The sequence below is a fragment of the Varanus komodoensis genome, unplaced genomic scaffold (genome assembly GCF_004798865.1).
Source record: "Varanus komodoensis strain SLA01 unplaced genomic scaffold, ASM479886v1 scaffold132, whole genome shotgun sequence".
NCBI classification, from domain to species: domain Eukaryota; kingdom Metazoa; phylum Chordata; class Lepidosauria; order Squamata; family Varanidae; genus Varanus; species Varanus komodoensis.
The window spans coordinates 1-14,650 of NW_025335381.1; the positions used below are offsets into that span (position 1 = coordinate 1).

Below are 14,650 nucleotides of genomic sequence, written 5' to 3' on the forward strand. Positions count from 1 at the left end.
GGCCGGCTCCCCCAGCCCCGCCAGCCGGGGATCTTGCGGAAGGAAAGCTCCGGGGCTGCCGGGCATCTCCGATGCCCCGGAGGAGCCGCGGTTGGGCCACACGCGCCCCCTTCCTCCGGCCCCTCCGTCTCTGCCCGACCTATTCCCGCAGTCCAGTGCCCTCGCTCCTCCTCGTCTCGCAGCCCCGGGCCCTGAGCCCCAGCGCTCCTTGGCGCCAGCAGCTGCACCATCGCCACCCAGCAGGGCAAGGACGGCAGGACCGGTTAGCCAGAAGCGCCATCGGGGGTTGCGGGAGAAGCGGAGCAACCGCTGCATTGCTGGGGGGCGGGCATTCCCGTTCCAGCGTGCCCCCTGGTCCCACGGGTGCTCCCACGGCGCTTCTGCCAGGCAGGCGAGGCCAGGGTTGTGGCCCCTTTGTGGCTTTGTCCGAAGCATCCCTGCCAAGGGGCAGAAACGGCACCTGAGGCTTAATGCCGGGGGTCTTTGAAGGGCTGCTCCTTCCACACTGTGAGGACACGAATTCATACAAGTCTTTTTAAGACTTCGAAGAGGATCCTTCTCCCCGTCCAAACTGGCCTCTCAGTGCCAATTCTGAGGGCAACTGCGGGGGAGGCCTTCCCAGTGGCGGCCCCCCATCTCTGGAATCAGTTGCCCGCTGTGGCCTGGCTCATGCCAAATCTCATCCTTTCAGGGCATCGTTTTTCTTTTCCTGGTTACTGTCTGTTTTCATTATCTGTTTTTAGTCATTTTATGCTGTTAAATATTTCTCTGATTCTCTGATATTTTTATTGAACTTTTATCCCATCTTTTTATGGGCTGCATAAACCGCCCAAAGAGCTTCAGCGATGGGACAGTATAGAAATGAATAGCTAAAGGCCTCACTTGGGATTCTTGGTTTGCTGCCTGTGAAAATGGGCTTTGTAGGGCTGGAAAAGGTACGAAAAAGGCCCCCTGTGAGGGAACGCTTCAGAAAAAAAAATCCAGTGAAGGGAGGCAGGACAGAAGGTGTGGGAGATGCTACCTGGCGATAGTGAGACATTGGCATTTGTACCTGGAAAGGTTTCCCCGCGCTGTTTTTAGGGCTTTTTTCTAGTGCTCGGTTGCCTCTCACAGGAGTAGTTTTTCCTATTGGGAGGTTAAAGCCGCCAGCATTCTGGCTTTTGGCACAGCAATGGTGTCCCCATCCATGAATCACAGAATTAATCGCAATGAATCATCCAGACATTCTGTTCCATGAGATACTAAACAGTCAAGCATCCCCCAAGTTTGGGGGGCCGTGAATGGGCACTCTGGATGACGTCCTTAGATGATGAAAACTAAATCTTAAATCCTTGATGATTTTCAGTGGTTAACAATACAATTATTAATCTATTGAAGTTCCAGTGATCCCCATTAACTGTAATTGGGGTTATTTTGCTAGTTGAAAAAGGAGTAATATTTTCTGTACGCTTGTCAATTGTATTGAAAGCACAATGATTTAAAACTCCAGGATAATCTCTTTGAAAGAACTTCCATCTCATCCATTTCTTAGTTGTGTTTCCCATTTCAAAGCCCAGCGGTGGGGCATGTCTTGCCCTTTTTGGAGGAGGTCCTGGTTTACCTCTCCCCGCCCCATCGCCACACACCCACACCCTGTATTGTTCAGAGACTTCCAGCACATGTGGTAATTAAATACTTTTTCTTCCTCAAGTGAGTCCTACCGCACACTTCCTTATAGTCTAGCCGGCTACACTCGGGGGAGCAACGCTCCAAGGGGCTAGTCCCCTGGGTCACGCCTCTTTTTTCCATACAAAAGTAGTAAGATGAAGAAAAAGAAAGGTGTAAGAAAAACAATACACAAATATCGCATATAATTTCGACATCTAATAAATCCGTGAAAATGCAAACATTTCTTCTACCCACGGTTAAGTCGATTAATTCTTTATTAAGACTCAGAAGCAAATTGTTCCAGCTTATAGTTCTTTAAGGTTGTGGTTCTTTCTCTGAAAGGTTGTCGGACATTTGGCAGGCCGGAGGTACCAGGCGAGGAGCTTTCCCGCTGGCACCGATCCAGGCACCATCTGCCACCCCCTTCGGCGTTCCCTGCTCCAGCAAAGAGATCGCCCCCTTTTGGATGCATTCGGGGTTCCTGGTGTGGAACTGGCCACTCAGCTCTGCTTGCTTTACAAAGCAGGTGAAGGCAAAAACTGCCCTGATGGGCTAATCTGGATCAGTGAGCAGCAACTTTGTGGGGGGAGGGGCTGGGAGACATTTTGGTGGGCCGCAGTCCTACTGCTACCCCCCCCCCCATTCTGGGATGGCAACAGAAGGTGGTCTGATTCTTGCAAGCTTCCGGCCAAAGAGACTCCACCTGGAGTCAGGGTGAAAACACAGTTGTATGTAGTTGTTCAGTTTTTTTGTAAGCCACCCAGAGACTTTAGTATTGGATGGCATAAAAAAACTTTAAGTAAAATAAATACATAAATAAAAATGAATGAACGAATGAATGAATAGAGCTTGAAAACAAGTTAAATCTGGCCATCCCACCCTGCAGTCCGCAGCTGAAATTGGGTCACCTGCTACATATTTCCAAGCCTCCCCACCCACTGATTCATAGGGATGGTGGCACAGGGGCTATGTCGGGAGGGGGATCGTGGGCCAAGGTGGCTCACCCTGCTTGAAATGGGGCGTCCGAGCTGCTGGAATGCTGGGGGCCCCCACGGGGACGCAGTTCTGGGAAGCTCTCACAAAACAGAGCGGGATGCTGCTGCCCGGGAACCCCGGAAGGGGGCAGCTGCCCTGGCCGCCTCGCCTGCCCCCCCCCCGCTGGCACGGAGGGCGGTGTTCCCATTGCAGTGCTGCCTGCTTGCTGCCTTCTCCAGGCGGTGGGGGCAGAGGCATGGAGAGCCCCCGCTTTGCCTCCTCCTGCTGGACTGGACCCCTGCGAGAGGAGAAGGCGGGGGCTGCTCGTGGCAAGGAGGCGCCGGGCAGCCGCCCCGGGTGCCATTGCTGGCCACGTCTTGCTCCAAAGCCCTCCGAAGTCTGCAGTCAGCATGGCTGAGCTCAGCAGTAACGTGCCCCCCCCTCTCCCCCCCAAAAGCACAACTATTGCGGCTCTTCTCCAGAGCTGGTGCCCTCCTGCCCTGGCGGAACTCATTAGCCGGGCTCCCAGGAAGGCGGCTGCCCATCCGGGCCTGGAAGGGAAGCGTTTAGTGGGGCTGCACCCAAGGTTGACGGAAGCTCGCACTTGGCACCCGCAGAGGAAAGAGGCCTCGTTCACCCTGGAGTCTGCCCTCCGCCATGTAAATACCCCTTGACAGATGGATCAGTGCCTCCTGTGAGAAGGAAAACAACCGGGGTAAGCAGGGCCAACCCCTGCGGGGGCGGGTGCTGACTAGAGCCGAGTGCGCTCGAGACCACAGAAAAGAGGGCGCTTCCCCTTTGCCACGGAGTCTGCGCAGCGGCTCGGGGCCTGTCTGGGGGCTCCAAACCCGAGCGGCAAACAGGTTCCTCTTTGAGCAGCGAAGCGCCGGCCAGATCCCGGCTTGTGCCTGTTTACTGATCCCTGCACGTGAACATGGGAAAGACACCTTTTGATTTGGGGTGGGCAGGATGTGGGGGACGAGAGAGCAGGCCATGTGCGTCTCCGTGGCTCATCGAGCACTAGATCATAACCGGGGGAAGACCTGGAGGCAAACGCAGGCACCACGCCATGTCGGTGTTTTGTTTGGCAGTGGGGGCATGGGAGGAGCTCTCCCCCCTGCCGTCTTCGCAGCAGCTCCAGCTCACCCCAGCAGAGCCCCTTCCGTGGGTTAAAAACCTCTCGGCGTGGTGGGCTCTGACAGCGGGGGAACACATGGCTTCGAGGACTAATCTGGAATGCGCCAGCTTATTCTCCTGAAAATCTTCTAATACTGATAAAAAATATGGGGAACTAGGCATGCCCTGCCTCCGGGGACCTCGGCAGCCCCAGCCTTCGAAACCTGACCCGAGGGGGGTGTTATGTGCCTTGTGCCATCCGCCCGGAGGAGCAACCAGGAGTAGCCCTGCAATTGGCGAGGTCGGCCGGGGGGTGTGCTGTATTTGTGTGTCAGAGAGAGGAGACGTTTCTAGGAATGCCCAGTCATGCAGCCCGTGGCCACAATTAAGGGCAGAGGGGAGAGGGGCAGAGAGCTGGTCCAGCAGGAAAGCTGCGGTTGGAGTGGGAATGATTAACCATTGATGTCCTCTTCCTTCCTCCGACGTAAGAAGGCCGGTGTTTTGTAGGGCAAGAGATGTAACAACACCAGTTCACTGCATCTATGAACTGATGATTAACTAGGGGGGGGGGGGGGCTGTGATGGTGTTGGGAATCTGTTGATCTGGGAGGGGCTGTAGCCCAGGAACGGAGCCCCCGCTTTGCACGTGCAAGTTCCCCAGTTCGATTCCGGGCATTTCCAGGTAGAGCTGCAAAAACTCCGGCCAAAACCCAGCGGCTGCCGGCCCGTGTCGACAGCCCTGGGCAAGCTGGACTGCTTTTGAGCCTGATATTCCTAAATGAGAGAAAGAAGGGGGTGGTCAAAAGAGGTGCGAAGGAGGAGACAGCTCTGGGGCCCTCTTCTCCCTTCCTTACCCAAATTAAAAGAATAAAGAGAAGCAGATTCCCACGGGATCCTTCAAAATGTACTGGTATCACAAGAGGTAACGTTGCAAGCATTTGGACAAACATACTCTGTTTTGGGAGAATCCAAAAAGCCACGCTTGAAGCCCCTTGGAATTTTATTCATAAATCAATGCAACATAATCTTGCAGTCATGGCAGCTTTTATGTTTAATTCCATGGGAGCCCCTCGTGGTGCCAAACTCGACTGCCAAACAGGGAGCACCATGGAGAGCTCCCCGAAAGCTCAGAGGGAAACTGCCGAACAAATGAACGGCATGCACAATTAATTATATTAATAATCGGAGCAAATACTAGTGTTAGCACAATAGCGGGATAAAGTCGGGGCGAGGGGGGGTGCATGCTGCCATTCCCAGCCACAGACCCCCCTTTGCAGGCTTTCGCACCCGCCTCCCGTGGAAGGGGCACGGCGGTCACGGAGGACTCCTGATGGGCTCTGGCAGTCACTGATTAACCCCCCCGCCCCCCGCCCCCACCGCTCATGCCTTCCTTCCCGTGAGCATAAAAGAGGGCACCACACCCGGCCCAAGGAAACGTGGCCCAGGATGTCTCCAGCGAAAGGCCAGCGCCGCCTCTCCCTGTGCCCCGGGGGCCCCGGGGCCCCCATCGCCTTCGGGGACCTGCTGGAGGAAGTCGGCAACATGGGCCTCTTCCAGCTCTTCTCGCTGCTGCTGCTCTGCCTGCCGGTCCTGCTCCTGGCCAGCCACAACCTGGTGCAGAACTTCAGCGCGGCAACCCCGGGGCACCGGTGCCACGAGCCGGCAGCGGCCAACGCCTCCCAGCACGGGCAAGCGACGCCTCTGGGCCAGGCCCTGCGGCCAGAAAGCTGCCGGCGCTTGGCCCTCAGGGCGGCGTCTGGCCCCAATGGGTCGCTGGAGGAGGACGGAAGCGCGGCAACGGAGCCGTGCCGGGACGGTTGGGAATACGACCACAGCACCTTCCGCTCCACCATCGTCACCGAGGTACGGTGCGGGGGCCAGGAGCTTTGCCAAGCGCTTAAAGGATCGTGGAGGCATTGGGGGCGGGGGCTCTTGGGACACCGATCTGCACAAAATCTGCTCGTGCGCATTTTTATGGGTGCGTGCCAAGTTAGAAAGCCACACCTGGGCTGTGTCAGGCTCGGCTCCCTCTGCGCAGCGTTGCTCTGTGGGGAGCAGGTGGGGCGAAATAAATAGTGGGAACTTGTGGCGGCTGGCTCACCTTTCTGCCACAACTTGGCGCTCAGGTAGCCGGTAGTCCAAGGGGTGGCACTCCGAGATGAGCCCGGGAGTTACGATGGGGGACTCGCACCTTTCTCGAGCCCCTTTTTCCTGTCCCCGTTTTCCTGACCGTCGCTCTGTCAGTCTGCACTGAGATCTGTGCTCCTCGGTATCGTGTCCGCATCTCAGTCGCCCACGGTGGCACAGACGGCTCTGGCCGTGCCCCCAGTGTGGTCCTCACAGCATCCCTGCCAGGTAGGCCGGGCTGAGGGAGCACGGCTCGCTCCGCTCCCTGCAGCTGCCCTGCCAACACCCCCCCCCCGCTTTCGGCCCCCGCAGTGGGACCTCGTGTGCGACCTGCAGCCCCTCAAGAGCCTGGCACAGTCCCTCTTCATGGCGGGCGTTCTGGTGGGAGCCTTCGTCTTCGGAGACCTCTCGGACAGGTAAGGGCCGCCCGCCCCCCGAGCCCCTTCTCTGGGTGGCTCCGTTTGGCCAAACCGTGAAGGGATTCAGCCCCAAATCAAGGGGTGCCCCCAAATTTGCGGGCCACTCCCAAGCCCAGCACCTGCCCCAGCAGACGAGGGTCTCTCCATGCAGGTACGGGCGCCGGCTGGTCCTCATCTGGTCGCTGCTGCTGATCGCCGTCATGGGCACCGCGGCGGCCTTCTCCACCAATTTCGTCACCTACTGCATCTTCCGGCTCCTGAGCGGCGTCGGCATTTCTGGCTTCCTCCTGAACTACGTCTGTCTCAGTAAGTGTCCACCCCGCCAGGGCCCGTGTGCCGCGAGCAGGCCGGGCGGCCGGGAATTTACAGCTGGGTGGGCCGCCCACGTCCCCAGCGCTGGCCCACTTCCGCGAGCAGGAATCCCGGGAACCCCGTGCTCCCCTCTGCTCGTCGGCGAGGGAGAAGGGAGCGAAAATGAAGGGAAGCGGGCGATGGAGCGAGACGGAGAAAGGGGGTCCGTGCCAGTTTTGGTGCACCCTCCCTGCCATGCAGCCCCGGGTAGATTTTCCGGGGGGGGGGGGCGTCTGCCTTGGTAGAGCAGCGTTGCTCAGTCCAGTTTGAAAAGCAAGAGCGAGAAAACAGTAGCCTGCTTTGGAAAGCCTCACAACAGCCCTGTGAGGTAGGCGAGGCTAGAAGATAATGCCTTGCTCCAGGTGACCAAAAGTGCACATTTCCCCGTCAAAATATGCCCTCTGGGGAGGATCTGGGGATATTCAGACATGACAATTTGCCGCCCTCCAAAGCATGCCCAGCTGCACAAGATCCGAGTCGGCCAACGCGCACACACAGCAGAAGGCCCGGGGCACCCATGAACCACAGCTGGGTTTTATACCAGCCCAGCGCCCCCGCCCGTGACCCGCTCATTCGCACACGGGGTTTGAACGCTGCCTCTCGCTCTCGCCCTCCTTCAGGCCTGGAGTGGGTGCCCACCAAATACCGGGCGATGGTCGTGGCCACCCAGAGCTACTGCAGCACCGCCGGGCAGGTCCTCCTCGCCGGCCTGGCCTACGGCATCCGCGACTGGCGCTGGCTGCAGCTGGCCATCTCCGCCCCGTTCTTCTGCTTCTTCGCCTACTCCTGGTAAGTCCCCAGCCTCGGCCGCCTCGACGCAACGGAGGCAGAAAACTTGGGAAAGCCGCTCTCTCTTTTGCATTCCAGTACCGAATAGCGTCCACTCCCCTTCTCGCCAGACCAATCCACACTTTCTGAATTCAGCACGACTGTTTAGGGAAGGGTTATTTGGTTGTTGGTAAAGAACTGGGATTTAGAAGTGCTTCCTGATCAGCTACAGATGCCCCCAAGATTCCCAGAGGCTCTCGATGGATCTTCTGCCCAGTTCCGCGCCTTGCACTTCCGCAATCCCGTTCTGCAATTTGGTGCCCCCTGGAACAGGCGCGAGGGCACAGGCAGGGCTTCCCCCCCGGGCCAGCTGGAGAGAACAGCCTGAAGTGCCTGATCCAGCCTTTGGAGCAAGCAGGGTCAGCCCCAGTTCGAACTGGAGGGGCCCCTACGCCACAACATTCAGCATCGCCTGTCCCCATCTGCATCCCGTCCCACCTCACAGGGCTGTTGTGAAGCTCCAGCCTCATAAATGGTTCAGCTTTCCTTGGAGGAAGGACAGAACATTCACATAATGGGGAACGCGAACAAACCTAACCCGGCCTCCCGCCTCAGGTGGCTCCCGGAATCAGCACGCTGGCTGCTCATGAACGACGAGCGGGAGGCCGCCCTGCAGAGCCTGAAGCTGGTGGCCCGGATCAACGGGAAGGACACCGCGGCGGGGTCGGCCATCCTGAAGGTAAACGGGCGCCCCCACGGCCCCCACTCCTCCGCGGGTCGGGCCGCCCTTCCTGTCGGGGCGGAAGAGGCAGGCGCAAGGGGCAGAGACGGTCTGAGCCCCGGAGCGCAGCCCCCGCCTGCCCCGTCCCCGTGCGCCCCTCTCCCGCATCGCTCCCGCGAGTTGTCGGGAGGGAAGCCTCGCTGGCAGCCGCAAGCAGGACAGCAGGCTCAGCCAGGGGAGACCCTGTCGCCTGGAACCTCGGCGGTTTTATTGAAAGAGCGGCCAGGCGGTGACTGACGCCGGCGTGCCACCGGGCCGCGGTTCCCCCCCATCGCCAACTGCGAAATCGCGGCCCACGCGCAGAGACTTTTATAACCCACTGGTCACATACACCAATGCAGAGGGTTCAGCTTCCAGATAGTGCTGCTACAAGAGCATCGTGACGTCTCTAGGCATGGCATGATGTTCTAAGCCACCCGAAGTACTGGCAACAACGGCGTGGAAAACGCTCCCTTTTGCTTTACTGGGCCGCCAATTGATTAACCTCTTTGCAGGAACCTCTTTGGATCCTGCTTAAACATGCAAGTGTGTCTGGAGGAGGAGCTGGTCGGAAATACCGCACTGCAGGCTCTGAGGGAGGACGGGCTGAAGTGCGTCCGTTCAGGAACAAGCCGACATCGTTGTTTCAGTCTTTCACCTGTATTTCCTCACGAAGAGGATTAGCCTCCAGCGGCTCCTCAGTCCGGAATGGCACCTTCTTAAAGGAGCAGCAGCACCGACCTGGCATGGCACTCAGGTGCTTTCTGAGAAAGGGGTGCAGGTTTGATTTTAGAACATGAAGGCACATAAGCAACGCTTCTCTGACAGGATTTCTCTGAGTCGCGCTTTCTGCTCCTTCCAGAAGCTGGAGGCGCAAACCGGGAGCATTTCCCCAGGGAAGAGCGCACACTCCTGCTTGGACCTCTTCCGCACCCCCGGCCTGAGGCGCATCAGCTGCTGTCTCATGCTCATCAGGTACTCCGGGGGGCTCAGGGCGCGTGTGGGGCAAAGCAAACAAAGAGCCAGGTGGGGCAGGTGAGCAAAAAGGGAGCCGGGAGCCTCCAAAATGCGGGTGCCGTGCTTTGCTCGGGTTCACTGCAAGACCGTCCCCAGACCTTTTGGTAGTGGCTGGGACACAAAAGTTAGAAAGAGAGAGAGAGAGAGAGAGAGGAAAATGTCGTGGAAGAGCGCACGAGGATTCGGGTTCCACAGAGCTCCTCATCGGGCTGGGTGCAGGAGCCACCAGTCCAAATTCGGCTCCCTCGGGGTGGGGTGCTGAATCGTCTGTTCACAGCCCCAAATCTCTGGGAGCCGTTCCCCCCGCCACCTCTGCTGTCCAGGGGCACATGGTCCAATGGCTCAGGGATCCTGGTGCATCAGACCCCAGTGGACCAGCCCCCCGTTACCCACACGGGCCCCCCCCAATCTGAGCCCTTTTGTGGTTGCCCCCGGCCCCCCCCCCCCCCGCTCTGAGCAGCCTAATTCTCCGCAGCTTCTCCATGAACATGGCCTACTTTGGCCTCTCCATGGACCTCTCCGTGTTCGGCCTGGACCTCTTCCTGGTGCAGCTCTTCTTCGGAGCCATCGACCTGGTGGCCAAGATGGCGTGTGCCCTGCTGCTCAACTTCTTCGGCCGACGCACCATCCAAGCAGTCTCCCTCATCCTTGCGGGGGCCTTTCTCCTGCTCAGCCTCCCCATCCCCGCTGGTAAGACGCAGCGCCTGCGAGAGGGGCATCCAGGCAGTGGGCGCCGTTCGATCTCCGCCAGAACAGCTCGCAGTGGAGGCGTTTGGAAGCGGGAGGGCGGCAAGGCTGGCGGCAGGGCTGGCCTGGTCGGGCAGCTGCTGAGGACCCATCAGGGCCCCCCCGGCAAGGTCCCCAGGGATGTGCTTGGCAGTTGCAAAATTATTTATTAATGATTGCAGCTGTTACAAAAATATCGTGGATTCTGTAGGAGCTGCCGTGTTTTCTTCCTGGGAGTTCCCATTTTTGCCCCCTTTGGAGTAGCCTTTTTCCCCACAAAACGTTCCGGAGTAACAGCATCCAGGGCTTCCTGGATAATGCAGGCGACGCCAGCGGGCAGCTGCTGAGGGATGCTCCGTGGCCAGTTCACTGAAAAATTAACACCAGCATAAATAAGTGCAGGGAAGCATGTAGTCCTGCTGATCAGGAAAGCATCCGGTTAGGGGAAGGTTGCAGACTTTGCAACAAACGTGGAGCAAAACGGGAAGGGTTTTCACAAACCAACAAATCCCCAGATTCATCTGGCCTTTGACGACGACGACAAATTGGGTAACAAGGGCGTGCTCCCCGCCCCGTGTCGCGCCCCCCGTTGCCCAAGCTCCTAATCCGGGACACAAAGCGCTGCCAAGCGCCGTGTGCCTCTTGAAGCGAGGCGCCTGCAGCAGGGCCGGCGGGCGTGGACCACTCGGCTTTTCCGGCTGCACGAGGCGGATGGATCCTCGCTCCCTGGGGAAATGAGCATCGCTTTCTCCCCGGCTTTGCAGCCTGGGCCCGGCCTCCCCGCTTCTGCAGAGCCGGTCCGAGTCGCAGGGGGAGCCTGCCTTTATCGGGTCATGCACTGGTCTGTCCGGTGCAGGACTGTTGGCTTCGACAGAGGCCTCCTCCAGCCCCACCTAGAGAAGCCGCGGGCTGGACCGGGCGGTCTGTGCGTGTGAAGCCGGGGCTTTACCCCGGCGCTGTGGATCTTCCCTGAAAATGAGCGAGCGCCCTTTTCCCTCCTTGCCCCAGAGATGCTGATGGTGCGCCTGGTCTTCGTGGTGCTCGGAAAGGGGTGCCTGGCCGCCGCCTCCATGTGCCTCTACCTCTACAGCGGGGAGCTCTTCCCCACGGTCATCAGGTACCCCCAACGTCGGGCAAGGGCCGGGTGGGCGTCCTCAGCCTGGGGACCACATCTGGGCACCCCCTCGCCCTCGCCCTCTGGGCTTCCCCACCCCCTTCCCTCGGGTCCCCCACTTCTCCCAGCCACCGATCTTCGGGAAGCCTCCCGGCTTTGCTGTGGCCTCCCCGCCCCCCGAAAACTCCCGGGTCGTGTGAATATTTGTGAATATTTCATCCCACTCTTTTTGCGACAGGCAAACCGGCACCAGTTTCGTCACGATCATGGCGCGCCTGGGCGGGATCGTGGCCCCGGTGGTCCTGATGGCAGGCGACTATCACCGGTTCCTGCCGCTGGTGATCTTCGGCGTCTCGCCCATCCTGTCCGGCGTTTCTGCCGCATTCCTCCCCGAAATGTTCAACGTGCCGCTGCTGGACACCATAGAAGAAGTGGAGGAGAAGTAGGTTTCGCCTCCCACTAAACCGCACCCAAGGGCCGTTACGCGGGTTTGGCCCCTGGGGCCTCGTAGCCCACCCTGGCCTTGCACTTCGCTTCTTCTCGGGTGACAGGCTGCCCTTGGGGAAATTAGTCTTTTATGGCAGGACATGGTTCTCGTGAGAGTGCCCACAATACTCTCAAAATTTTAGAGGTGCCCCGAACCAAAAAGGTTGGGATGTTGGTTGACCCCGGCCAGGAGTTGCTCTCCGAGTTGGCCCTGATGTTGAAAGCAAACCTTGGGCCACTTGTGTGCCAAGCAGGTGCTCTTAGCACTCAGTGAAAGCCCTTTCCCAAATATGGAATAGAACCTCCCTAGCCAGGTGCAGTCTTCCACAGGATACGTGGACGCTGGGGAGGAGGCAACAGAGCAAGGCGCTTCTTCTCGATCCCACCGATGGCTTTCGCGGCGCTCGCCAGGGCTTCCTGCTGCGCTGGGGCACCTTTGCGCCCATCCCTTTCTCCGACGCGCGCATGGTGGACGGACGGGGCTACAAAGCCGCGCGGGTGGCAAGCGGCGTTGGCAGTGTTGCTGGGCTAGCCTGAAAGGTCTGAGTTGGGGAAGCTCCCGGGCGACACAGAAGCTTGCCTTCCGCACTTCAAACAGGAGCTGATCAAAAGAAATCGCGTCATCGCTCCCACCCCCTTCAGCCGCTTCTCTGGGATAACCTCACCGCTGCTTTGATCCCTCTGTCAGCGCCACAGTTTACCCTCCGTGCTCTTCCCAGCGTTGTTTTCAATCAATCCCACGCCTCCTTGTTTAGCATCCTTCCTTCCTGACAAAGGCTGAATTTTATTTTGTTTTGTTTTGTTTATTCCCTTCCCTTCCCTTCGTCTGTCCTCCTCCTCCCAGCGAGCTTTCCTATCTTCTAATGCCCCTTTCATGCCGTGTGTTCCCAGAGCCAGACGGAAGTCCAAAGCAGTCCTTGGGGAACTCCCGGAGAAGAAGATCACGGTTCACGTCATCCAGTCGACCCGCTTCTGAGCTCCAGGTGGATGCGAATCAGGGACACTCCCTTCGGGCCACCCAGGCCCAAATGTCACCACCCCGTGGGGTCCGGCCCTTTCCGAGGGGCCTGCAATCTCGCCCTTCCAGCGGGCCAAGCAAGTATCCCGAGAAAAGAACTGGAGCGGACCCGGGCCTTCGAGGCAGCCCGTCTGCGCAGCGGAGGCTTTCCTCTTCCGTCCGAACGGGGGCAGTGGATGATGGGGCACGGGACCTTCTCGGTGGTGGCCCCATTTCCGGAATTCTCTCTCCAGGGAGGCCTGCTTCCGTCTTTTGGCATCAAGCAAAGAGCCTGTTTTGCTTAATTGTGTCCGGCTGCTCGAATGCTCAAAACTGGGACAATTTTGTCGCTGCTGCTTTCTTGTGTTGTGCGTGGGGATTTTCGTGGCTGAACAGCAAGGCTAACACAAGCCTGTCATAAAGCAGCCCTTCCGTGACCAGCTCTTGGTTGCGAAGCCACAATGTTGTGACTCCAGGCAGGCCTGATCCGGGGCGAGATGTGGAAAGTGCTGGCGGCTGGGAGAAAACAATTCCCTCGCAGAACACGAGGGACTGGCTTCTTTTTTATTTATATCCTGTCTTTGTTCTGAAGGTGACGTACTTGATTCCTCTCCTCTCCCTTTGATCCTCACAACAGCCCTGCAAGGCAGGCCATGCTGCGAGTCCGTGCCTGGGCCGTGGCCACCCAGGGAGTTTCATGGCCAAGTGGGGCTCGGAATCCCCAAACCCCGGTCCAACAAGCCTCACTGCTGGGAACCACAGTGGCTCTCCACAACCCCAGTGGCCATGCTGGCTGGGGATGATGGGAGTTATGGTTAAGGCTTCGGTTGTATTTATTATTATATTTATATCTTGATCTGGCGGGGAAACCACGGTGGCACAGCGGTCTTGCTCTTCTCCATATTATCCTCACAACAACCCTACGAGGTAGGAAAGGCTCAGAGTCACCCAGAGAGCTTCTGGAACGAATGGAGACCCAAACTCACGTCTTCACACTCCCTGCCCAACACCCGAACCCACAGACAATGGGGCTGGAGAGCAGAAATGACCCAAACTGTGGAAGGGCGATGGGAAGAGGCCATGTTTCTGCCAAGTCCGGACTGTGGGTCAAATGCTGAGCAGAAGCTCCCACGGAGAAGGCGAGCAGGGCTGCATTCGCACCATCCGGCTCCAACACGAGTGTGTGGATGCCCAGACCGTTATGTGGGGACTGTACGTGTTGAATAGTTTGGATCAGGTATTTCTCAGTGCCTGTCTACACGGATTTGTAATAAAGGAAACGCTGCGTTTGTTATCTGGCGGGTGTGCTGAGTTCTTGGGGGAAGCGGAGTGCCTTGGCAAGCGTCCCTCCTGGCAGGGGGCCATCTTTTCCCCAGGGAGTGCAGCCCCCCGGCTGGGGGCAAATGCCACATCACCCGGAGCCTCGAATGCCATTGCCTCGAGCGCTTCGGACTGGGCGCTGCTGCATCAGACGCCTGCCTGCCTGCCTGCCTGCCTGCCCAGCAGCACCACAAACCGGGAGGTGGCTGACACCATGTGCCAGCTCCGGGGGTTGGTGGGTCTCTGCGTAAGCCTCCCGGTCCCCCCCCCCCCCGGGCGAGCCTGCCTTCTCAGCACCACCCTCAGCGGCTCTTCCGCCAAGGAGGAGCCACCAGCACCCCGGCTCCATCGCCGCTGCGGCCTGGGCCAGAGCGAAGGGGAAGCCAGACGCCACCCCAAGAGCGCTTGTCCCGCCAGAGGGGCCCTTGGCAAGGGCCCCCCGATGGCTTCTTTGGACCCCTGCCTTGCAATTCTACAAAGCAGTCCTGCATCACCCAGCAAGGGGTCCCGTCTGTCACGCACCATCTCCCAACACCCTTTGGCCACTTCCCGGCAGGGGGTGGCTACTGAGGGCAACTGAGATGAGGGGGGTGTCGAGCAGATGGAAGATGGACCCCCCCCCCCACCCCTGGAGCCCACCGCTCTGTCCCAGAGCTTGCTTTCCTCCTCCACCCACGCTTTGCCTCACAGGAGTCCGCAGGCAGAAAGCAGTGCTGCTTTGGTACACAACTCGGAAAAATGTAGGCACTTCCTTGTTTCGTTTTCATGGTGGGGGAGTATATATCAGTGCGGTTGTTCTGTTGCAGCTGTCACAGCAGAAAGTCGGTC

At 58.7% G+C, this 14,650-nt stretch overlaps 1 protein-coding gene across 1 annotated transcript; it reads left to right on the top strand.

Annotated features, from left to right (window-relative positions):
• The first annotated feature begins 5,183 nt into the window (after positions 1-5,183).
• On the top strand, positions 5,184-11,465 carry LOC123019613 (solute carrier family 22 member 6-A-like). The gene is made up of 9 exons (XM_044422623.1): positions 5,184-5,600; positions 6,177-6,280; positions 6,435-6,589; positions 7,255-7,423; positions 8,018-8,141; positions 9,025-9,137; positions 9,655-9,869; positions 10,914-11,022; positions 11,258-11,465. Exons 1-9 carry the CDS (start codon positions 5,184-5,186, stop codon positions 11,463-11,465), a joined length of 1,614 nt encoding a protein of 537 aa, XP_044278558.1.
• Positions 11,466-14,650: the final 3,185 nt, after the last annotated feature.